Consider the following 25,236-nt stretch of genomic DNA (forward strand, 5'->3'; position numbering starts at 1 on the left):
AATCTTATTTGCAAACAAGCGTTCATTTCCTGCTTATCAAGGCCCAGCACGGGCACTTTGTCCATTCGAATCATTGTCTTAAGCCAGTGATACAAACCACTGAGTGAGGTTTGCCCCAGCCAGAGCCAGGACGCTCGATGTCATTGAACTCAAGGAGCAGATAATTAGTATTGAAAGGTGTGATTGCAGCCCCGTCGGCCAGGTAATCAGCCCCGGATTTCTCTTCAGGATTCTAGACCAGTTGGAAATCTTAGCCCAAGAGGAGGCTGGAGGGAATTATCCTGGAAGTGTGGTATCCCTTTTCAAATATAAACACCGGACAATTATCCCAGCCGGTCAGCCCTTCCTTGCTCAGCACGCCGCATCCCGGCCAGTGAGCAGAGGGGAGCCAGCCTTTCCCAGGCAGCTCTGCCTCCTGGCCCTGGCTCCCCGGGGCTCTTCCACCAGCTCACATCTTCCAAGACTGTCGCAACCTCGGGATGTCTCTGCAGACCAAGCCTCTTCAGCCCAGTGCTTGTTTTGCAAACATTTGGCTGCTCGGTGAGAACCTGCCTCAACCTGAGGCCCGAGCTCCTTCTTGGCTGGGATGGCAAGGGCTTCTTGAAAAGGGCTGGTCCCCTTTCCCACTGAGACCTGATGGCTTGGAGGTGACAAGCTGGAAGGTGTCTTCTTTGCTCTCCCTTCCAAGATGGAGTGCCAGGTGTCATTTCTCAAAAGCCAGCGGCCAACTTGGACATGAAAACATGGCTAACTATTTAAATGGCATCCACAGAAAAAAACAATTTTCAGGCAATTTGACAAAACATCAATGTAGAATCTAGGCTCCTTTGGCCATGGGCGGCCCCTCCTCCAGGGACAGGGTGCTGTCTGACAAGGGAGATGCTCGTAGAGTTGCCTCTCTATCAAAGGGCATTTTCTCCATCCTACAGCGTTTTGCTTTAGCCGACCTCACAATGGCTAACAAAGTTAGACAGCAAAATAAACATGAGTGTCCATAAAATGCTGACGCTTCCAGGCTCCAGAGAAGGCTCCGCAGCCAGCTACCTGCCCTGGTCTGGGAGGGAGAGCCCAGCGTATAAACAAAGTTTGCATGCAAGACTCCACGTACTATCAACATATCACGTTCAGGCTCCTGCCAACCTCACAGCAGACACTTAACTCTGTATTATGTAACGTGGCGACCAGCAACATTTGGGGAAAAGAGGCTTTTTGTTTCTTGGAACCTATCTGCCACCCAGGGCAGATGCCAACCAACTCTCAGGGGCCAAGGCCCAGAAATGGTGCTCAGAGCTCCGGGCCATGGCTGCTCCTTCCTGCTTCTAGAAAATGCTGAGGTTACAGTTCGGGTCACTGGGCAGAGGCCCTCCCGCCATCCACCTAAGCCTCCCCTTTCTTCCATTGCTCCATTTTTTCCCCTCAGAATTTTATTAAGAAAATTTCAAATACCCAGAACATTTGAAAGGATCACATGGTAACCACCCATGAGACATACATTTTAGTTAATACCTTCTCCTTAAGGCTCTTACATTCATATCTTCTCCTCTGAGCCCCATTTTTCAGGAGACCTGTCTCAGGGACCAGCAGCATGGACAGTGGTTGTCCACGTGGCTTTCCAGGGCCTCTCGTCACCCTCTTGCAGAAATGGGAAGAGCCCAGGTGATGGCCACACACAGACCTGGTTTCGATCTCAACCTCCCACTTACCAGCTGTGTGAACCTGGATGTGTTATTTCATTGCCCTGAGCCTCAGTGCACCTTCAGTTCTATTGCAGGCATAGAGCTAACCCAACGAACCTCTGCTGAGCGTTTATTAAATGCCAGGGACCCTTCCACACGAAGCCCACTAGCCCAAATCCTCAGGGTAACCGCATGAGAGGACCCTAGTGTTGTCACCCTTGGGAGAAAATTAGGCCGGAAGTCCAGGTCTGCTGCTTTGGGGTGCTTTGTGAGCCAAGGTGAATAACAGTTTTTCAATGCATAATTCTAGGATTAGTATCATTGTTATTATTAATTAGCAGCAGCTATAGTATTTTTAGAGAGGGCACCCAGTCAGCACCCAACTGAGAACATAGCCAACCATAAGTGCTTCTCCTTGCCCTGGGTTCCTACCACATCCTGTATTTACAGCAGAAGCCACTGCTTAGTGCCCTGGTACTGAAGGTGGCACCCCCAAATTAAGGGTCCTCCCGAAGAGCTGTTTTCCGCATAGCTGGCAAAGACCCTTCTGCAGGCCGCTGCTTTGAATGCTCAGAAAATTCAGAACCCCGGGCGGCATGGATGTGATAAAGAACTGGCAGATGTTAAGTGCCGTCGTCAGGTACTCCTATGCGGTCGCAGACGGATAGAGTCAGACACCAGCGCTGGTTAAGGTTTATCTTTTATTGGCTGGAAAACCCTTTTGTGAAAAGTGATGGAAATGCGTCAAATCTAAACTCCATCCGTATGCTCTACTGTAAACATGGCTATCGACGCTGCGGAAACATTCCCAGACTGGCTCATCCCTCGCCTCCTCAGCTCAAAGATATTTTCCGTGGTGGCTGCCACGCAAATCCTAGACCCTGCCGGTTCCAGGGCTGGTGCCCCGTGGGTGATTAGCTCTTCTCTGCTGCTGCAGTTAAGCGTGGGGACCCTTAAAGGCAACAGGACCTCCGTCTTCCAGCCCAAAAAGCTCTTGCCTGCTTCCAACCCTTCCCTCGTGCTAAGCTCCTTCGAACTCACTCCGAGGGAGCGCGTCCGCGATCTCGCAGGGAAGCCTCCGGGCCGAGGGAACGAGAAAGGAAGTGGGAGCGTGTGCTCAATTTGACGAAGAGCCGCCTTTGAGTAAGAGATGTAACTGAAGCCCAGAGATGGGGTGTAGCTTTTCTAAAGTCCCAGAGGGGTGAAGCAGGGCAGCAGGCTCTATCAGGAGCCCACACACCTTCATGAGAATTACATTTAAGAACTTGCTTTTGGGGGAAATGAATGTGCCAAGACGTCTGATCACCTTAATCCTTCCCTGGGCCATGGAAGTTCATGCACGGCCAGCAGCTGGCATGTCACCGTAGAGAAGCACCACCGATGGGGAAGAGAGAGCGATGTTGTGGGGGGCCCGCAGCACAGCCTGGGCCGCCTCGGTTTCCAGCGTCCCCACACGGCTCTGGGAAGCAGGCGCTCTTCGCACCGGGCCAGCCTTCCCTACCCACCTTGGGGGTCTGCCAGTTTTCACTGGCTCTCTCCACTGTCAAGCCTTCTTGTGAAATGACTGGTACTTCCCGCTCCCCGTCGCACCCCGGACCCAGACACGCCACCTCTCCCTGGGTATCCGCCCTGTGGTTTAATGAAACAGAGCCACGGGGCTCTGCAGGACACAGAAGCCCCTGCTCGGATGAGGGCAGAAAGAACAGAGTCATTTCCTTCCCTGTTTCTGAGTTTCCCTCCACCTTTCTCTGCCCCACCCCCACCCCCCACCCCCCACCCCTTACTGTGGCTGCCGCCTCCTGGCCCTAACTCAACACCGCGTGTCCCGGCCTCCCAGCTGCAAGGCCATGGGGATGTTCAGAGAGTTCCAGCTCCAAGAAATTCTCATCTCCATAGACCTGTCTGCCCACCTCCCACCTGGCCTCCCGAGAAACAGCCAACATTCCTCAGTCCCACGGAGAAAGGGTGTGACTCGGATTACTCAATGAAGCCTCCCAGCCAGCATCTTATGCCCCCAGAACAATAGAGGTGTGTTTTTCTTGGACTTCCTCCGTTTTACTTGGTTTCTCCTTTGATTAGCAGAAAAGAACTCCTCTCCCTCCCCCTGCCTTCCTTCTAATCCACCAGCCCAGCTCTTGGGTTCTTCCTGGAAAATTCCAACCCCCAACCTCAGGCAGGTAAAGCCCTGGATCCTGAACTCGAGTGATGTCAGTGAGCTTTGCTCCCGGGCTTTCTCACACGTGGGAATCGTGTCTGGGGAGCCTGCAGCCCATCTCTGCTCTGTTTCTCTTGGATGCTAATCCCAGGACGCTGGGTGAGGTGTTAGTCAGACTGACCTTTCCCGTTTTCCGAGCCAGTGATCTCAGATCACTAAGTCGGGTGCTAAGTGTCGAAAATTAAAATCAATGTGTGGGGCCTGAAAGAGGGATCCCGAGAAGGTGGGAACAAAGGGGTGAAAGGGGAAGGTGACACCTTGGTTTGGGTTGAAACAAACAAACAGAGACCCATCTATCTGCAATCAAACCCATCCCCATCAAAAAGAACCCTGCTCATTTGGTACAAGGCTCATATTACAGAGAATAGTGCATGGACATGACCCCCTCTCGACACATATTACTTCTGAAAAGGCTGCCACATGTCTGGAGTCTCAAGGGAGCTTCCATCCATCCCCAAACAACCAAATCTCCTGGTATTCGGGGAATTTTCGGTTGAGCTCTGGAGGTATGTCAGGCTGCAAGGGGTATTCACGGAGTATCTTAGCTCTCACCAGGCGGGGGCACTTGGGGGCCCCACTAATGCCACCCCAGCTTCTCTATCACCAAACCGATCTCACGGAACAGCAATGCTGATAATGCCAGGTGTCTGGGTTGGATTGGCTTCTTCCATCTCGCTCTTGTCTTGGTCAAAATCCCCAGTGAGCCTGAGTCAACGCACCTTAAAAATCTATGGAAATCCGGACAAGGCAACTTCTTGTTTTTTAATCTGAGGGAAATGGCTTGTAGAGGAATGTGTTTTACAAAAGGTCACACAACTATTTACAGGAACAGAGGGGTCACATTCTCGCTCTAAGAAACTCTGGAATTAGAATGATTACCTGAAAGATATAAAGAGACTGTATTGTGTTGACAAAAAATTGGCTTTTAGATTTAACCAAACGTCCTGGCCATCTGCTTAAGCTTCATCGCATTAGAATTTCAGAACTCTTCTGTCTCCCACACCAACAATCAAACCTTTACTCCCACCCAACCCACTCCAGCGTATCGTCTGACTGCCTTCTCCGTGAATATACCAAGCCAGGCAGGTGCCATTCTTTTCAACAAATATTTGCTGAGCATCAATTATGTGCAAGGCGTTTGCTCAAGTCAGATCATTTAAAAAATACTAAATCGCTTTGTGAAACAAACCATATCACACTCTCTCTACATATCTTTCCAAAATTCAGCAACCGCTCTTTTCTGTTTTCCACAATCCTGTTTTCAAGAAGAGACAACTTGATTGCAAAAGAAATTATCCCTGTCTTCTTTTCTCTGAGAACAGACACACAGACACACACACACACAGAGACACGCACACATAGACATGCACACACACACACGTATAACATAATTATTTGTGCAGTAAGATTTACACATACGTCATGGAGATAGGTATACTAGACATGTATCAATCTGAACTCCAAGTATGCACTGATTTTTTTTAAGTCTCCACAAAGAGAGAAAAGGGAAGCTCAACAAGAGCCTAAAGGAGTGGGATCCCTTTCTGTGCTGTCAGGTAATTGTTAGCAGAAATCGGCTGTAATAACAAGCCATTTCAGAGGAATGCCGACCCAATCCTATCCCACCTAAAGAAGACCCGAGTCTGCCTTTGTTCCTGACCTGGGCAGTTTGGAGACAATAATACCTTCTTTCAGAAACGGGGGGATCTGAAAGGTGGGACTCCCGCTCTCCCAGATAAGCGCTGGCAGGAGAGGTGCCTGCTATCCAGAGGGAGGCTGTTCTTGGCTCCTGGGGGGCAGCCCTGTCGGAGGGAGCGAGGTGAGGGGGCGGCAGGAAGAGAGTGTCCTGCTTTCAGAAACTTAAAAAGGCTCTCCGCTCCTCCCCCGTGTGGACTGGGCAGCCAAGGCCTCCTGGGAACCGTCCCTGCCCTCCCTGCTGACTGTCTGTTTGCGTCTGGGACTGTTTCGGGCAGCTGGTTGCTTCCAAGAGTCTGAGGTTTAGGGTTTGGGTGAGCTCGACGGGTAGCCCTTTTCCCCCTCCCATTACTTTTTTATTCACAGTTTCCAATACACAAAGCCCTTCGTAAGGGCCATGGAAACCTTGGTGACCACGGAGTTAGAGAACAGCTGTGACCAGTGTCAGGCACACATGGGAAGGCCCAGGGGAGTGTCCGATTAGGTGGCATGGATGTGTGGCTTTCTCTCTTTTCTAATCAGGTCCCCAAAGTGGCATTTCTTGGCAAAAGGTAGACTGACAAGGGCCTAAGCAGAGCGTGATGTGATGAATTCAGGAACGAAGTTGCCGGTGAGCCAGTCACTTTGGGGAGTCACCTAGCACGGAGCCGGGCCTGGCGGAGACATTCGTGAGATGCTTGTGGAGTGAGCGTGCGCTGCCTTTTTAAAGGGCTCTGTGTCGTCGTTAGGACACACACTGGAAGCTTCCCAGAGGCCGGAGTCCTGGCGTTTGAATTTGCCATTGTTCTTGCTTCCACTGGGCTCCCTGGCTCCCTGGAGAGCGACCAAAAATTGTGCTCCTAAACTAATAGATTTTTGTCTTTCTCTTGAAATCGTCTGCCCCCATCCCTAGCAACTGCCTTTACCCCACTTCATTTTTCCCCCAAACCTGTTATACAAGAGTAATTGGTGAACATTAAGACTGAGCCCAGCTGAGCTGTCATCTGGCTCTTCCATGGAGGAAACAGCTGACGGACAGGAGACAGGACACTGGCCTCTTCAGGGAATCTGAGCTCCCGGTCCCACAGCCACTTGCCTGCCCGCCCTCTGTCAGCTTCCTCTTTCCTTAAACCAGCATCACAACCCCCTTCCCCTCGCGTTCAACACGACCGAGCCTTCAACAGTTGTCGCTGTGCAAGTGAAACGTGTTATCACTAAGACGAGGTTGGGACCAGAGGATCCTCATCTTGATTCCTCCCAAGAGGAGAGTGTCTTTCTCTGTGGCCCGTCAATGTCAGGCGACCCCTTGGAGTCTGGGCAGAGGGAGAGAAAGGCTCTGAGGGCCCCTAGCCTGGCTTCCATGGGAGGTCACCCCTTCAGCCATGGCTCATGCAAAATGCAAGACAGCCATTGAGAAATGATGATTCTCAGTAGGCCCCCTGACAACCTTGCTTGGGGACTGTCACTCCCAGTGTGAATTAACGTCGCGCCCTAAAACACAGAGTCCAAAGAAACTAGGCAAGGCCAAAAAGAAATAAGGCCCCGAGTAAAGAGCCTCCCTCGCTGGGGAACGAAGGTGACCATCGCACAGCCCCCTCGGTCTTCGCAGTAAAGCATCAAGCGTCCGAGAGTCGGCAGCCATTGCTTTCTTGTTTCACTGCTGTCGTAAGTGTAGGTTTTCACCCCTTAACACTGAGAGTCTGGACAAGTAAATAAACTGACTAAACCTCAGCTTTCACACCTGTTAAATGGGGAGAAGGTAAGAATATCCACAAGAGGTCTTCCCGGGGAGATACGGGTGAGGCATTGAGGTGAAAGCCCTTTGCAAGTTGCTGAGCACATAGGAAGGGCTCTGCAAACATTTCTTATTAATAAATGTCCCCGTGAAGCAGAAAAAGGGAGAGGGGAGCCCGGCCTGCATGGCTCAGCAGCTGAGCTTCAACCTAGGATCCAGGAGATCACGGTTCTATTCCCAGCCAGGGCACATGCCTGGGTTGCCGGCTCAATCCCCAGCAGGGGGCGTGCAGGAGGCAGTTAATCAATGATTCTCTCATCATTGATGTTTCTAGCTCTCCCTTTCCTTTCCTCTCTCTGAAATCAATAAAAAGCATATTTTTAAAAAGAAAAGAAAAAGGAACCACTATAGAGGGGCCTGCACATCCCCAGGTTGCAATGGTGACATCCCAGTTCTGGTTTGTAGAACAAAATGACTTTGAAAATCCGGACAGGCCTCCATCAAGATGTTAAAATGCTGCCACGTGACCCCAAGGAGAAAGAAGCCCCAACACATATTGGAGTGAAATGAGTCCTGGGAAACCAAGTCAACCAAGGCCCCACCACTGTGAACCCAGAGCCGGTCTCCTGGAAAGGAAATTAAGAGCCACGTTCACTGTGCACGGTTCAAGTCACACTTTGTTCTCTGCTGCTAGGGACAAAGGCAGCCAAACCCTGATTAGGGGAGAAGGGAGAAGATAAGATCAGAGACACGCTTCACAACAGCCTGGAGCCCCAGTTTCTCTGCATGACCCAGAAAAGAGCTGGCGCCCAGGGGGAACAGTGAGAACCCGGGGGAGTGGGCTCCTGGCCGGCTGGCCCGCGAGCCCGGAGCCGGCGGCCCTCGGTGACAGCAGCGCGTGGGACTCTGGGGTTGTGTGTGTGCCGGGCTCGTGGGGGAGGCAGGCGCACCCCCGCCCGGGCTGGACCTGCCTCTCCCCTCAACCGCGTGGCCTTGACCAAGCCACGTGCTACTTTCGGGGCTTCTGTGTCTGTGCAGAAAAAGCGGGGGGGTGATTTCTTCCCCGCCGCCTCCCGGGGTCGTCCAGGGAATGGAGCTGACGCGCAGGTGCCAGGGCCCTTCCGAAGCAGAGGCGGGGAGCGGCGGCAGGCGATGTTCATTGGCATCAAATTATTTTTCCGCACTAGGTGAGAAGGCACGGGAGCAGGTGAACACATGTGCTTCAGAGTGATGTGTGGGAGAAGGCGGGAGAGCGGGGAGAGGGTGTGTACCCCCGAGGCCCCTCGTCGGGTCCCCTGGTGTTTGGTAGGAACCGTGCGGCGCCCGATGAGCGAGTCCAGGCAACCACTGGCTATGGGGGCAGAGGGATAGGGACCCCAGCTGTGACAGCAGTGGACACAGTGCCTTGGACAGAGCAGGGAAAATGCGGCCCTAGACAGACAGAGGCCGGGCCAGAGCCCCTCCCCCCAGCTGGCACCCACAGTTCCCACACGGGGTCGCTGCCCATCGGCTGGAGGAAGATGCCCATCCTTGACCCCTCACTGCACCGCCCCACCCTTCTGAGCAGCAAGGCTCCCCCAGGAGCAGCAAAAAGCTGTGGCACTTGGACAGTGTAACGAATGAGTACCTCTCCGCCCACCCACCCCACCCCACCCTGCAGCCCCCCGTTTCCCATGTTCTCTACCTCGCCTTCCTCTCCTCTACTGCTTCCAAATATATCACAGTTTGGGATTAGGGACAGGGTGGCAATGGGTGATTTATTTTTATTTTTATTTTTTTATTGAATGCTTCTGGTTGAAGAAGATGCAGGATATTAGGTCCAAACTGTACTGCAAGAGTCCCCAACGTTCCCAGATATCACACATCCGTACCCACCTACACACACTTCCCTGCTCTCTTTCCCTTTAAATCCACCCCAGAAGGAGCTGGGGAGGGACTTGTGCTCCTGGGGCTCCTGGGACCTCAGTCCCTGGGGCCATCTGGGAGTGATTAGCCTGCAGATTTCAGGTAGCTCCAGCCACACGTGCAGCCCACATGACACCCCCTAATTCCATGCCCACAGCTCTCCTACTCCAAACAAACAGCAGCTCGGTTTGCAGAGAAAAGAAAATGCCTTCCTTAGAGGAGCTGCCGAGGAAAGCCGGGTCATAACCGGCTCCTCTGCACCCGCCCCCACCCCCCGTCCACCCACCCCCAACCACCATTCATTCCACAGTCGGCCACACCGAGGCTCATCCGTGGGAGGACTGCGCCTTGTGCTTAGGAAAGCAAGCAAGAAAACCAGGGAGAAAAAAATATTTATTATCGTTGTATATTTGGGTAGCGAGGTCCCGGGGTTTTTAGAGGTTCTGATATGTTAATAATGATTTCAGTTTGTGGTTTGTTTTCTCAAAACCTGTAAATCCAGGCCAGACATATAAAAAGATTGCAATCTGAAAGCTCTATATCCATCACTCCAAATAGTCTCCAAAGGCACAGCTCCAACGCCCTTTCTTACAGAAAAAGGTCAAAGGGTAGGAGATTTAGAAGAGGGTCCCAGAGCAAGGACAGAATTCTTTCTAAATGGCACAAGCAGCCATCTGTCTACAGGACACATTTGGAGGGGAGCCATAAGGACATCCCATCCAGCTGCCCAAGCATCCCACCAGGTGCCTGGTAGCTGTAATCTACCATTAGGTTTTCATTGCTTTGGCTAAATTCTGGTCATCCATTCCCTCCGTGAACATTTACTTAGCAGAGTCTGTGCGGCACATCAGCTAGGGGTAACACTGTGTTCCTGTCCTCAAGGAGATCGTAGTTTAGCGGTGAACATACATGCACAAGGCACAAATGACAGCACAGAGGGGCATGCACGAAACATAGTAAGAACACAGAGAGGGAAGCGAATATCTATTCCTGGGGAGACCTCCAGTCTTCACAGAGGGGTTCGTGTTTCAGCTGGATCTCTTTCCCCCATTACAGCCGAGCTGCCTCATAGACTGAGAGTATTCTAAGCCTTAACAGCCATTTACTCTATAGTCTGAATAAGTCTCATCTTTTCAAGGAGAGCGTCTTTTTTCTTTTATCTGGGAAGCCACCCTTCCCTGAAAAGCTTTATAAGGAAGCGTCCCCTGTACCCAAGAAAGGAAAATCTGGAAGACAGGGAGTAAGTCGGTACATAAATACAGGAGGGCTGGGCTAGTTCCGTCCGTGAGTCATTGAGGACGTGGGAGAGACCTGGGGGGCCAGGGCTCTTCCTAGGAATGAGCAGACGTAGGCCAGTCGACAACTCCTTCCCTGCTAAGGAGGCACTGCCTGGGATTTTTCAGAATCAAAGAAGAGTCTAATGTTTTCTTCGAACTCATTGGGGTTTTTTCAGTTACAGTTTACGTTCAGTATTATTCTGTGTTAGTTTCAGATGCACAGCAACGTGGTTAGAAAATCATGTGCTTCACAGAGTGGTTCCCCCGCTGCTTCAGGCACCCGCCTGGCCCCGCACGCAGTTATCACGATACTGTGGACCCGACCCCCTGCGCCGTAATCCACATCTGTGCGGCTATTCTGTAACTGCCGCCCTGTGCTGCTTAAACCCGGTCACCTTCCCACCCACCGAACCCACCCTTACATCTCAAAGGCACCCTCCCTCCCACCCCCGGTTGGCTTGACTGAGAAGTCAAAGTGCCCCGACAGAAGGGAAGCTGGGCCCAAGGATTGAAGAGCCCGGCGTTCAGCGCATCCGTCCTCGGCCTCACCTCTCCAGGTGAGTCTCGGCTGGTGAGACTCACCCAGGAGTTGCTGCCGCAGGCCCCACGCCTAGCTGAGCTCAGGCCGGTGGGCCTGGCGGCGGATGCCCCGCCGATACCACCCCGCAGCCCTGCTCTCCTCAGACCTACGTTCCTGGAGGAGGGTCAGACTCCAAGAACCTCCCAAGTGCCAGGAAAACAAAAAGCAATTAGTGACTTTCGCTTCAGGCAGAATCTAAAGGGGAAAAAAAAGGAGTCTTGGCGCCCCGCAGAACTCTGCCTCCCCGGGCCTCTTCCGGAACCACACTGTTCAGCCCACTCAGCGTTTGGCCAATGCCACTCTCTCCTCCCCCAGACTTCTTTGCTCCTGGAAAATCATCTGGAAACTGTCATCACCACTGTGCTGGTTGGCAGATGTCCCCCAAAGAGAGAGTGAAGCGTACCACACACTACAAGGCATTTCTGGGCTGGGACCAAGAAAGGGGGAGAGGTGGGTGGGAGATGATGGCTGGGGCACAGAGCAAAACAGCATCACCAGGGCTAGACGAGAAGGGGCTCCAGGGCCAAGGGATGGGAGGGACCCTGACACTGAGCCAGGAGCTCTGGACCACTTCTCCCCAGGCTGCGCCTTCCCCTGGGGACTTTGATGGAGCCACAGGATGGGAAGCAGCCCCCTGTGACCCACACAGTCTTTCGGAGCAAGAAAAGGGGACTCCGTGGAAGAGGCAGAGAAAGAGGGTCTCAGAACAATGAGCCCGGAGGGCAGAGCGGAGCATGGGTGGCAGAGGCTGAATTCTGGCGGGAAGCAGACACAGACAGCGACAGCAGGGACCCAGTCTTGTCCCCTTTGGGTGTCAGGCACGTAGGAAGCCTCCCGCGACACTTGCCGAATGTTGGGCTAACGGGGAGAGAGACGGCGAGTGGAAGAACGGCAGGGAACGAGAGAGGCCAGAGAGGACAAGATGTCTGCACCGCAGCGTTGCACCCAGAACTCTAACCCGCCGCCTGGTGTCCCGGAGCCAAGCCTCAGATCCAGGGACCCGCGCCTGCTCCCCCAGTCCCTGCATGGCCTCCATCATCCGTGCCTCGCAAAGTTACAAGCACCTGGCTGGCTGTCCGTGAACCTCGTGCGTTTACTACAGTTACGTTCAAGTGAAAGCTGGATGGGGGCTCCTTCAGGAGCTGCTGGAGCCAGGTCCCTGGAGGGCAGGGGGCAGGGGACCCTAGGGGCGTGGGTGATGCCTGAGCAGATAAGGCTGAGCCAAGACCACCCACCCTGCCTTCCTTTCCTACAGAGGTATCAACCCGCAGCCAGGCACCACCTTCACTCCTATTCCTGAGGAAAGCGTCTCCACCTGACAATGTGCGTTTCAGGGCAAGACACCTACATTTGGGGCCCTCTCGGACTCTCTCGTTTTTTGAAGACGAATAAATGCCCTGACACAGGAATCTAGGGTGACTCTACCCCTGGATTATCCCAGGAATTGCTTTCTGGTCTCTGTTTTACACGCGGATAGTCAGGCACATGAGACTAAAAAGACAGCGCTCTCCTGCCAACCAAAGCTGAGTTCTGTGAGCCTCCGGGCACCCCAAAGGGAGGCAGCTTCTGCCCTCAGCCCCTGCCTGGTCCAGGCCGCGGGCCTTCCCTCCTGCTTCAGCCAACCTAGGGCTCCGTCTAGCACAGGACAGTCTGCCCTTTCTCACATGACGGAAACACACTTTGTCCTAAAGACAGTGACAAGGAGACGGTGAGATTCCCTAGGTCTTAATGACTTAAGGGAGGGACACATACACACACACATACACCCCAAAAAACCCTGTTCCTCTCTCCTATACCAGACCAAATTTCACACTCATCCAGAAAAACCATAAAAATGACAGGCTGGGCCGGATGAAAGGGTATTTAAGAGCCCACTTCATCACTTTTTACATCAGTGAAAAGGGCCTTGGGAAAAAGATGCCATAGAGGGAAGGAAAGACAAGGGGGAAAAAAACTTAAAACAAAACCCTGCTTTCTCCAAATCCCTGAGCCGCCTCCTGGAGGCTGGGAGAGCACCAGAGACACCCTTTGCTTCCTCCCCAGACAAACCCGGGATGGAGTCCGACGGGTGCAGCCGGTGCCTCCTGCAGGCTCGCAGGCGGCCACGCGCGCAGGACTGAGCGTGGGACCAACCAGAGCGGGCGGGCCGGACCGGGCTGGGCCGGACCGGGCCGGACCCGGCCGGGTATTCTCCGCCCAACTGCGCGAAGCCCCGGGGCTGTTTCACGGGCTCTAGGGCGGCCTACCCCCTGCAGTGCTTGTGACCTTACAGCTCCGAAAGCCCAGCCCCCACCCTAAATGCGTCCCTCTCGCGGAAACTCCAGAGTTGGGGGCTGACCTCTTGACCTTGGCCCTCCTGGGGCCCTGGGGCCTCAGGCGCTGCAGCCCGAGCTCAGACCCGAGGAGCGCGGCCGGGCTGCGCCCCTGAACCCCGCGCCCCGCGCAGCCGCTCCAGGGGGAGCCCAGCTCGCAGCAGGTAGGGCGCCGGCTGGGCCCCAGCAAATCTGCAGGTCCCAGGAGCCAGGGCGATGCTCTGCCCCGGGCCGGCGCTGCCCAGACGGAAAGCACTGACACAAAACACGGGACACTTCGTCTTTCGCTCAGCTACCTTCGCGTCTGTGTATTAATAGCACGTCTCCCTTCCCGTGGTTTGACGGAGGCATTTTCCGCTATTAATAAAGATCCGAAATAATCGCGCGCCCAGTGGGACTTCTTAGGGGGAGCAGCGGGTTAGAGCCCCTTCGGGCTGAGCCGGGGCGTCGCTCGGAGCCCCGCCGTCCCCTGGGGGAACCTCGGAAACGCGTCGCGAGCGTCTCAGCTCCTTCCTGCGGCCGCGCCCCCGGGTCCCAACACCCGAAACGGGAAGGTGCCGGGAGGCGAGGCGGCGGCGCGGGTGCGAATCCGGCGTCTGCGGAGGAAGCTCGTGGGGCGCAGGGAGCCCGGCCGCGGAGTCCCTCCAAAGGCGGCGCCGCTGAGCGCTGCTGTGTGTGTCTGTAAGTCAGCAGGGCGAGGGCACCTTTCGCTGGGAAAGCCCGAAAGGTCGGTAAGCGGAAAGCTGAGGGGGTGGGGGGAACTCGGCCTAGGAAATTTCCCGCAGGCCGTTCTAGGGGTGCGTCGAGGTACCCAGGTGACTCGCGGCTCCCTTGCGCCTTGACTAAAGGTGGATATTTTTTGAAAAGTTCGGATTTTTTTTTTTTAAGAGGAAGGGCACCAAAGGCGCCCACTCCCCTGGGAAGCACAGCCCCTTTGGGATGGAACTTCTCCCGGCACCGTCCTTTCCCCTCGCAGAGCAGCCAGGGCGGGGAGCCAGCCGCTCCGGCTCCGGCTTTGGCTCAGGTCCGAACCGCCCCCGCCGCCCCCTCCCCAGGGCGCCCCGATGGGTTAGAGCCACCGCCGCCCCAAGACCAGGCCGGGTCAGGGGGAGCACGTGGACGGTTCACGCCCCCCTGCCCTCCTGTCCACCTAAACCGCCTTTCTCTCCGAAAACAGAGAAGGGAAGAAACCCAAAAAGCCCCTTGGCCTTCAGCGTTAGGGGCGCCGGGATTGCACAGTCAGAGGTGACACACGACAGATAATCTCCCTGAGTGGGGCGCCCGTTTCGGGAGAAATGCACGCCCAGGGCTCTCCAGTCACCTGCGTTTGCGGAGCGTGTTTCTGGGAGGTCTGAGGGCCTGTGATGACACAGACACACACTGGGGCACCGCGTCCAGAGGTCACTTTTTCCGGCCGGTCACGGATACGTATGGCGCCTCCACGAAGCCCTCCGCCGCTGCCGTCCAGCCCGAAGACTCTCCTAGACTCGCCTCACCTGCCGCTGCTTCCAGAGGGGAGCGGGGCCCGCGCGGACGGGGCGCGCGGCAGGCTCCGCGCCCGGGCACGGCCCGCTGACCCCGAGCGCCCGGGAGCGCGGCGCGCGGACCTGAGGCCCCGCGGGGCTAGGGTCTCTATCTGCAGGGAACGGAGCCCCGGGGACTTGGCAGGAGAAGGGTGTCCCCAGGGCTGAGACCTTTGGGAGACTCCGCTGCTCACCCCACCCAAATTCTTCTAGGGACGCGCATCCCTGCTGAAAACGGATTTAGACACGGTCCCCGCTTTTGCTAAGGAAATCTGGGGAAGGGAGGTTGTGATCCTTAATTCCTCAGGTATGGGGAACCCCATCCACCACACCGCCCGCCCCCACCCCGGGATGGAGCCCCCATCCCCTTGCACTGCGTGTTAGCACCGCGTGTTTGCACCGCCCCGCAGAGGGGGAGAAACTCGCTCTGCGCCAACTCTGGGTTCCTGCCTCGGCGCCCGCGTAGACGCGGAGGGAGATTGGCGGCCCCGGCTGGAGAAATTGAGCCCGGCGCCGGCCCCGGCCCCGGACGCCGCAAGAAAGAGAAGGGGGGGACCCCAGACCTCGGCTTCCCGAGGTTCCCCTTGGGATCCACTCGCACCTCCGCGTCTCCGCGCCCGGCGGCAGACCTCGCGGCGCTGGCTCAGGTGCCGGGACCCAGCGCGCGCCGTCGCCTCCGTGCGCAGGGCCGCCGGTTGCCTGTCCATTTTCTGACCAGCGCCCCTTCCCGCCCTCGGCCCCACCAGACTGTGGATCCCGACGCGTTTAGCACCTGGCAGAAGGCTCTGGCTAACACTGGGCCAGCGGCCTCAGTTTCCCCATCTATAACCTCAACTCAGGGGAAGGGTTCCTTTCTCCCTGGCTCTGTCTGACTCAGGTCCTCAGGTGGGAGACTGCGAGTGTCTTCCCGGGGCCAGGCGGCGAAGTCAGGGGCGACCGGGAAAAGTCATAGGGGAGCCAACCGAGTACCTGAAAGGGGGTGGGGGAGTTGGCACCCAGGCCCCAGCAGAGACACGGGACCGCCCACTGGCTAATCGATGGTGCCCACGCGTCAGACTCGGCCTGGTCCTGGCACGCCTAGCAGAGGGCAACGCTTGGCACCTGGGAGATGGGTGGGGGTGGGGGTGGGGGTTCTTCCCGTGGCCTCGGTCTCCGTGTTCTGTGCAGAATAGAAATGTCAGGCACCTAGGATGCTCTTTTTATCTGCTGAGTCCTCTATAGACACGCACCTCCCAGGTCCCCTAACTGGGCTGCGCAGAGGTGGGTGCTCACGGAAGGAATATCTATCGTGTAGGGATTTCTGCAGAGGTAAATCCCAGCAGCAAAGCAGTTCTGACTGAGTGGAACGCACCACCCTCTCCACCAGCGCGGGTCAAACGCCCGGCGGTTCGGAGCGTTAAGACAGTTTCTGGGCTTTTGGCGCCCCCTCCGGATGCAGCTGAGAACGGCAGTCCATTTTTTTAAGTCAACTGATTGTTTATCCTGTTTTCAAAAAGATACAAGGACACAAAATGCTTGCATCCAACCAACAGAAAATGGATCCAGTACCGTAACTTACTAGTTAAAATGCTATATATTATTTACGTCCTATTACCTAATTGTATTATGATATATTTTTATATGTACGTATTTTTCTAAACCAATATTTTAGTGAAATATTCCAAAAATATCTTCAAGCCTCAGTCGTCTTCGCTGCCTGTTATGTCAGTAAACGTGGGAATCACAATAAAATACAACTAAATATAGGCGCCTTGGTTAAAACTTCTGCCCCCAGTTCTGGTCTCTGAGCCTCCTTCTGGGTCAGGTGTCTGCGAATCACACAGTTAGTTATCCTCACAAATGTCCCCTCCAGACACAAATCAGTGCATACTACGCGGGACTGTCTCCCCCCCGAAAAGGAAGGAATTTTTTCTAATATTTTCCCATCGTATAGGGAAGCCATGAACGCAAGACTATTGTATGGAGAGATCTCTTAACTGCCTGTGAAACAAACTGTAAGGTACCAACGACAACCACTGTGAGTTACATTCTATTAAAAAGTAAATACTATTTAACAGGGTTGCAACTTACTACTTTCTGGAGAGTTTCGTTTCCTATAAGGAATGTCGAGTTTTTCGGAAGAAAACGAGATTTAAAAAAAAAAAAAAAAATCCTTCAAGGAAAACAGTCTTTGAAATCTTGTCCTAGTGTCCGCAATTTGCAAGTTAGAAATAAACAAGTCTTTGATAGGATGCGGGGCCGAGTCACAATAACAAAAATTTGAATCCAGGCAAATATTTGCGGGAGCCAGGAAGGGGGGAGCTGAAAATGGAGAGTTTTCCACAGTTTATATGCGATTCTGAAGACAAGATACCCGCAGGCAACTAAGGTTTTTCTTCTGCCCGCAAAAAGATACCCAACCAGACTCTAAACATTCCTGTAAACATAAAGATTGCGCTCAAATCACACTCGAAACGCATCAGACACCTCCAGCCCTGCCGCAGAAGTCCCAGCTGTCCGCGAGTCACAAAAGGACCGGACTGTAAAGTGAGGGCGACAGGCGCTGCGCCCCTCCAGGTGTTTGCAGAGGAGGGCGAAAGCAGGCGGACTCCGCCGAAGTGGCCCCTTTCGTCTGCGGCGGTGCCCATTTGTTTGGCCTTTTACAGACCGAGCGACCGACCGGCCGCAGCCTCCGGCCCCGGACGGCCACCTTCGCGAAGCTCGGTCGGTCCCAGCCGGAGCCGCCTGCCCGCTCTTCCCAGGGCAAAACGTCCCTGCTGACGCTGGGACTCGGCCGGGAGGTGGAAGCAGACCGTCAAAGCGGCCGCCCTGTCACCGAGGCGCTTTGGCGGGGCAGGGGCTTGGGAGGGGGCCGAGAAGGACTTGTCGGAGTTCAAGGTCGCGAGGGTGCGGGACGGCTCGGCGAGCGCAGAGCGCGGGGGGGCCTCGCCGCCGCGCCGGCCTCCGCGGGGACCTAGCTTTGGTTTTCATTGATTCCCTGTGCAAAAGCGCAGCAGAGCCCCGACCAGCCGCGCCAGCCCCCGCGAACCGGAGCGTGTTAATCTATTTATATGGATTATTACAGAGGAACGGCGGGCGCTGAGTCACCAAAACATTTGTTTCCAGAGACCATTTCTGAGTACGTTCGGCAGACGCAGGCTCCCGGCGCTTACACTGGGCTGCGCGTTAGGGAGAGACTCGCCTCGCGAATACTGAGAACTCCGGCGAAGTCCCCGGTACCGCGGAGAAAGCGGTGGAAAGAAAGGCTTGGGGGTGGGGGTAGGTCCTGGCCTGGACACCCGCGCGCGCACACACGCACACACACCCGCACACGCACGAAGATTCGCGCGGAGACGGCACCAAAATTCTGACATTAGGAGAGTACGGCAAACTTACACACTTGGACGTCCCGGGTCCCCCGCCTTCCCGCAGCACCCCCCGCCCAGCCGCCGGGCCAGCGCAGCGCGCCCCGCCCCGCCGCTCCCCGCCCCTCTCTCCACCCAGCCCAGAGCCGCGACCCTCCCCCCTCCCGCAAACGCGGGCCCAATCAGCCGCCTGCCAGCCCCGTGATTGGCTGGCCGGCTCTAAGGTGAGGGGGAGTATTTATTAAAGAGCAGCCGGGCTGGGAGTCGGAGAGCGGAGAGCGGAGCTTGAAATTAACTGGGAACTTCAGTGGCGCCGCGACCTGCCAGGTTCACCCCAGGAACTTTTCTGTGCAGGGGGAGAGGAGAAGGGGTGCAGACGCCCCCGCTTTAGCTCTTTCTTCCCCCACTCCTCCTCCTCGCCAATTCGGCTTCCCCCACTTGAGGCGGGCAGTTGCGGGCCGGCCACCCCGCGCCTTCCTAAGCGCTCGCCGCCGCCGCCGCCGGGTGACGCGCCAGGCTCCCCGGGAGCCGCTCGCTCCGCGTCCGGGCAGCCGAGGGGAGAGGAGCCCGCGCCGCGAGTCCCCGAGCCGCCGCGGCTTCTCGCCTTTCCCGGCCACCCGCCCCCTCCCCCGGGCCCGCGTATGAATCTCCTGGACCCCTTCATGAAGATGACCGAAGAGCAGGAGAAGGGCCTGTCCGGCGCCCCCAGCCCCACCATGTCCGAGGACTCGGCGGGCTCGCCCTGCCCTTCGGGCTCCGGCTCCGATACCGAAAACACGCGGCCCCAGGAGAACACCTTCCCCAAGGGCGAGCCGGACCTGAAGAAGGAGACCGAAGAGGACAAGTTCCCCGTGTGCATCCGGGAGGCCGTCAGCCAGGTGCTCAAGGGCTACGACTGGACGCTGGTGCCCATGCCCGTGCGCGTCAACGGCTCCAGCAAGAACAAGCCGCACGTCAAGCGGCCCATGAACGCCTTCATGGTGTGGGCGCAGGCGGCGCGCAGGAAGCTCGCGGACCAGTACCCGCACCTGCACAACGCCGAGCTCAGCAAGACGCTGGGCAAGCTCTGGAGGTAGGGCCGCGGCCGGGGGCTCCGCGGCGCGGGGGGCGGGGGCGCCGGCCAGGACCGCTCTCCGCGCCCCGCCTCCCACCAGGGGGGTGTCTCGGTCCGGGAGCCGGCGGGGTGGGGCCGGGGGGGGGGGGGGGGGGATGCGGTGTAACTTGGCTCAGAGTTTGACCAAGTTCTTGGATTGCTCCGGGAGAGGGGGCGGGTGGGCGGACGGGGAGGGAGAGAGCCAGAGAGGGAGGGAGACCCGCAGGACGCCCGTGGGAGGGGGCCGCCGGCCCGATCTCCGCGGCCGTGGAGGCCAATCCCAAGTGGGTGCTGGAGTGGCAAGTGAGGTTTGCTTCCCTACCCCCCCCCCAAACCGCGCTCGCGGAGTTGGGGGGAGGGAGGGAGGGAGGCTGCTGGAAATAGGTGGGCGCAGCCTGCGCTGGGGGGTGGCCGGAGGGGCTCCTTGCAGATGGAGTGGGATCCTCGGAAAGTTTTTAAAGGGAGTTGGGGGTGGGCGGAGGGATAACTCCAGTAGCAAAGACCTTCAGAGCGCAGGCTGCACGGAGCTATTTTCATCTGCGGGGTTCCCAAAATATAGAGGGGAAGGGGGAGGGCGGGGCGCCGCGACGCTGCTCGGGTCCGACTGAAAAAAAAACGAGCGTTCTTCTACTTCTTAGACTTTTTTTTTTTTAAGAAAAGTTACCAGCGGCGGGGCAGTGGCTGGAAGCAGGGAGGGGGCCGCGTGCGGGGCGGCGGCGAGGTCGCGGTCACCTCCCGCTCCCGCCGCCCTGACGGCCGGCGGATCCCACAGACCCCCCCTTTTTTTCTCCCCCCCCCCCCCCCAGACTGCTGAACGAGAGCGAGAAGCGGCCCTTCGTGGAGGAGGCGGAGCGGCTGCGCGTGCAGCACAAGAAGGACCACCCGGACTACAAGTACCAGCCGCGGCGCAGGAAGTCGGTGAAGAACGGGCAGGCCGAGGCCGAGGAGGCGGCCGAGCAGACGCACATCTCGCCCAACGCCATCTTCAAGGCGCTGCAGGCCGACTCCCCGCACTCCTCCTCGGGCATGAGCGAGGTGCACTCCCCCGGCGAGCACTCGGGTGAGTCCCCGGCCCGCCCCGCGCGGCCGCGGGCGCGCCAGGTCCCCGCCGCGGGTCCCCACCTCGCGGGCTCTGCCCGCGGCTCCGAGCTGCCCGGGAGCGGAACGCCGCCCCCGCCGCCAGTTCTCCCCCCTCCCTGCCGGGGGCCCCGCGACGCCCCTACACACACACACTCTCTCGGCCCCTGCGCCCTGGCGGACTGGGTTCATGGCGAGGCGGGATGCCTCTGCAGCGGCACAGGACGGCGCCCCTCTTTAGTCCGCTCCCACCCCAAAAGCACCCAGGGGACTCTTCTGCAAGTGCAGTTAGGCCGAGGGTCCCGGGAGCCCCCCCCCCATAGGAGACCCGCTGCCCTGTGCGTGCTGGCGGGTTAATCCTTCAGGACCTCAGACCCGCGCAGCGCGCCCTTGCGGGGGCGGGGGGGGGCCAGGGAGGAGGGGGGCGGGGAGGGGACCCTTTGTCAGGGAGGGAGGGTCCCAGGACCGCTGCTAAGACTCCCGGCCTTTGCCCCGCCCTTGTTGATTTTCCTGCGTTTCTTTATTATCGCTTGCAGGGCAGTCCCAGGGCCCCCCGACGCCGCCTACCACCCCCAAAACCGACGTGCAGCCGGGCAAGGCCGACCTGAAGCGAGAGGGGCGCCCCCTGCCAGAGGGGGGCAGACAGCCCCCCATCGACTTCCGCGACGTGGACATCGGCGAGCTGAGCAGCGACGTCATCTCCAACATCGAGACCTTCGACGTCAACGAATTTGACCAGTACCTGCCCCCCAACGGCCACCCCGGGGTGCCGGCCACGCACGGCCAGGTCACCTACACCGGCAGCTACGGCATCAGCAGCACCGCGGCGACCCCGGCGGGCGCGGGCCACGTGTGGATGTCCAAGCAGCAGGCGCCGCCTCCCCCGCAGCAGGCCCCGCAGCAGGCCCCGCAGGCCCCGCCGGCGGCCCCGCCGCCGCAGCCGCCGCAGGCGCCCCCGCAGCAGCCGCCGCCGCCCGCGCCCCCGCAGCAGCCGCCGCACGCGCTGTCGGCGCTGAGCGGGGAGCCGGGCCAGGCGCAGCGAACGCACATCAAGACGGAGCAGCTGAGCCCCAGCCACTACAGCGAGCAGCAGCCGGCGCCCGCGCAGCAGATCGCCTACAGCCCCTTCAGCCTCCCGCACTACAGCCCCTCCTACCCGCCCATCACGCGCTCGCAGTACGACTACGCCGAGCACCAGAACTCGGGCTCCTACTACAGCCACGCGGCCGGCCAGGGCTCGGGCCTCTACTCCACCTTCACCTACATGAACCCGGCGCAGCGGCCCATGTACACGCCCATCGCCGACACCTCCGGGGTCCCCTCCATCCCGCAGACGCACAGCCCGCAGCACTGGGAACAGCCCGTCTACACACAGCTCACCAGACCCTGAGGAGCCCGGCGCGGGGGCGCGGCCATCGTGAAAATAACCGAAGAAAGAAAGAAAGAAAGAAAGAAAAGAGGAAAAAACCAACCAGAATTCCCATTGGACTTTTTTTTTTTTTTTTTTTTTTTTTCTTTCGTGATCCCCATAACGACGTTTAAGCTAAAGGCAACTCGTACCCAGATTCCAAGGCAGAGACATGAGCCACCCAGACGCGCCACCACCTTGCTGCGCGCGGCGGGCCCGACGGACCGGCGGAGTGTCCCCGAGAGACTGGACTTGGAAACCTCCAGAGCGAGCCCAGAGCGCGAGGAGAATCGTGGGACCCGTTCGCTCAACCTCTCCGCCTGTTTGGACTTTGTAATTATTTTTTAGCAGTAATTAAAGAAAAAAAAGTCCTCTGTGAGGAATATTCTCTATTTTAAATATTTTTAGTATGTACTGTGTATGATTCATTACCATTTTGAGGGGATTTATACATATTTTTAGATAAAAAATTAAATGCTCTTATTTTTTTTTCCAACAGCTAAACTACTTAGTTGAACAGCGTGCCCTAGCTTTTCTTGCAACCAGAGTATTTTTGTACAGATTTGCTTTCTCTTACAAAAGGAAAAAAAAAAAAAAAAAGTGTGTTGTTGTATTAACAAGAAGAAAAAAAAACAACCCACAGATTTGTGTTATGTGATGAGTTTTGGGGAGTTAGCTTTGCTTAATGCCTCAGGCTTTCTGATTCAAGGAGCTGCCTTAGAAAAATAAAGGCCTTATTTTGCAAGTATGGACCTACACACGTTAGTCTAGAGAAGCATATGGTAAGCTTTATCACATATATATTTTTTAAACAAGAGCAAAACACCTTGAGCCTTAAAAACCATGCTGCTGAAAAATACTTGCGCTCTCCCTTAGTGCATTTATTTCCCCCTGCCTTTGCTCGTTCATTGAAATCTTAAGCGAGAAGCGAAAGGCGAGGAGAGGAAATGTGATTTGGGGATGGTTCAGCAGCCAGTCAGTGCCCCCCCCAGCACACTGCCCCCTGGTTGCCTGGCCGGCCCCATGTGGAACACAGATGCTCCAGTCCTCCCACAGTCACCTGTGCCTCTCTGAACACCAGCAGTTTAACCTTCAAGACATTCCACGTGCTCAAATTATTTATTTTGTAAGGAGAGGTTTTAATTAAAAAAAAAAAAAAAGAATTTCCTTTTTTTTTTTTATTTTGAAAACTTAACCTTCTTTAAAATAGGTTGTTGGAGCCTTCCTCAAAGGGTATGGTCATCTGTTGTTAAATTATGTTCTTAACTGTAACCAGTTTTTTTTTTATTTATCTCTTTAATCTTTTTTTTTATTATTAAAAGCAAGTTTCTTTGGATGCCTTGTCCTAGATTTGTATAAATGCCTTTTCGTCCGTCCTTCTATTTTTTTTCTTCGTTGTTTTTGTTGAAAACAAACTGGAAACTTGTTTCTCTTTTTTGTACAAATGAGAGGTTTCAAATGTAGTGTATCACTGAGTCCTGCAGTGTTTTCTGCCACAGACCCCCGGGCTGCCCACGCCGTGTGCGCGTCGTGACACAGGACGGTGCGAGCCTGTGTCCTGGATTTCCCCCTGCATGTTCTCTTGGAGCGAGGGAGGAAAGGGGGAGGGGCGGGCCCGCCGACAGACCTTAATTCTTAATTACTTCTGTGGCTGGAGAGTTTGAGGATTGCTTTTTAAAAAAGACAGCAAACTTTACTTTTTTATTTAAAAAAAAAAAAGATATATTAACAGTTTTAGAAGTCAGTAGAATAAAATCGTAAAGCACTCTTATAATATGGCATCTTTCAATTTCTGTATAAAAGCAGATCTTTTAAAAAAAAATATTTCTGTAACTTAAAAAACCTGGCATTTAAATCATATTTTGTCTTTAGGTAAGGTTTGGTTTGTGTTTGTGTTTTGTTTGTTTTCCTGTCCCTGCCCCCCACCCCCATACTTTTGTTCTCTCTGTGAAACTTACCTTTCCTTCTTTTTCTTTCTTTTTTTTTTTTTGTATATTATTGTTTACAATAAATATACATTGCATTAAAGAGAACACTGCCCTATGGACTTATTCAGCCCTTTCTCTGGTCGGAAGAATCGGGGCACAGAGGAGATGGTCCCCTGCTGACCTGATCACTGCGAGGTTTTTGGTTTCTATGTGCACTTTGGGCGACCCGAAAACCGGCCCTGGGAAGACTGTGTCCTCAAACATCTATACAGAAAAATCGTGTCAAGTGCCACCCCACTCGGGCACAAAGAGAATTACATGTCAGTAGTTGGCCGCCGGGGAAAATGTTTGTTGTGGTTCAGGGCAGAAGCTGTTCCCTTTGGAAGTCAGGAGGGAATATTAAACCTGAAGCCAGGAGCTTGTCAGAAGACAGATGCCAGAGGGGGTGACTTGCTCGTCTGAATTCAATAGAGTCAGCTTTCTGTTATTACGAACACATCCCCTGAAACGGGGTGTCCGCTTAAAAGGCAAAGGAAGCCGAAGTAGAACAGAGTGTCAGAAGGGGACCACGGGGAAGTCTGTCCCATGGACCCACTAAATAATCCCGAGTTTATCTGCGGGGGCCACGGAAGGAGGTGATTTTTCTGTTCCCTCCAGTTTAACTCCTTCTGAGAAGATGCAAAGCCATCTCAGAAGTAATAAGACCTAATCCTGTTTTCCTTGGCCCCGGTTAGATGGGAGTTTCCAGGATCAGAGAAACGCTCAGGTCATTTTTCATTAAACAGATGAAATCACTCCTTCCCTCCCACCCCCACACCGAGACACCCCACCCCCACCCCAGCTGATTGGGGCAGTGTCCCCGAGGAGGCTGGCCTCCTCTGCAGCCTCAGGCGGGCGACTGCAGGGCCCGGCCCCCAGGCCCTTACCCGCCCGCTCGGCTCGCCTATGTGCGCGGCTGCCTCACGTTGTCTGTTTCTGCTCATTGGATTCCTGGCCCGCGGCCCACGCCAGGATCATGGCAACCAGGAAAATGGTAGTTATCAAATCGAGGCAATGTGAGTGCTCGGCCTCCTTGGCAAATTCCTTGGACAAACATTGATTGAGGGCCTGGGATCTGCTGGGTGCTGCACAAACCCGCCCCTGTCCCCCACCCCCCACCCCCCACCTCCGGCATCAGATTTGTTGCTTGTTGGTGCTGTGACTTCCCATTTGCTTAGGCCCGGAGCCCATCCTCTATTTTTACAAAATCTCTATTTTTTTTCCCCTTGCCAATACGCACACAGTCCTTTGTCACAGTCTTTTAAACTCTTTTTTTTTTTTAATATGTTTTTATTGATTTGAGAGAGAGAGGAAGGGAGACAGAGAGAAACAGCGATGTGAGAAACTTCGATCAGTTGTCTCCTTTACACACCCCGACCAGGGATCGAATCTGCAACCTGAGTTGTGTGCCCTGAGCAGGAATCGACCCAGCGACGTTTTGGTGCGCGGG

At 55.7% G+C, this 25,236-nt stretch overlaps 1 protein-coding gene across 1 annotated transcript; it reads left to right on the forward strand.

Moving 5' to 3' along the window:
* Positions 1–18,514: 18,514 nt before the first annotated feature.
* On the forward strand, positions 18,515–21,862 carry SOX9 (SRY-box transcription factor 9). The gene is made up of 3 exons (XM_087826328.1): positions 18,515–19,313; positions 20,141–20,394; positions 20,948–21,862. Exons 1-3 carry the CDS (start codon positions 18,883–18,885, stop codon positions 21,799–21,801), a joined length of 1,539 nt encoding a protein of 512 aa, XP_087682454.1. The 5' UTR covers positions 18,515–18,882; the 3' UTR covers positions 21,802–21,862.
* The last annotated feature ends 3,374 nt before the right edge of the window (positions 21,863–25,236 follow it).

This window comes from Miniopterus natalensis, chromosome 17 (genome assembly GCF_054644295.1).
Source record: "Miniopterus natalensis isolate mMinNat1 chromosome 17, mMinNat1.hap1, whole genome shotgun sequence".
Classification (NCBI taxonomy): domain Eukaryota; kingdom Metazoa; phylum Chordata; class Mammalia; order Chiroptera; family Miniopteridae; genus Miniopterus; species Miniopterus natalensis.

Excerpts from the sequence above, each read along its gene's own strand:
- SOX9 (XM_087826328.1), top strand. The coding sequence starts at position 18,883 with ATGAATCTCCTGGACCCCTTCATGAAGATGACCGAAGAGCAGGAGAAG. Across the intron at positions 19,314-20,140 it reads ACGCTGGGCAAGCTCTGGAG|ACTGCTGAACGAGAGCGAGA; the intron begins GTAGGGCCGCGG and ends CCCCCCCCCCAG. Across the intron at positions 20,395-20,947 it reads CTCCCCCGGCGAGCACTCGG|GGCAGTCCCAGGGCCCCCCG; the intron begins GTGAGTCCCCGG and ends TATCGCTTGCAG.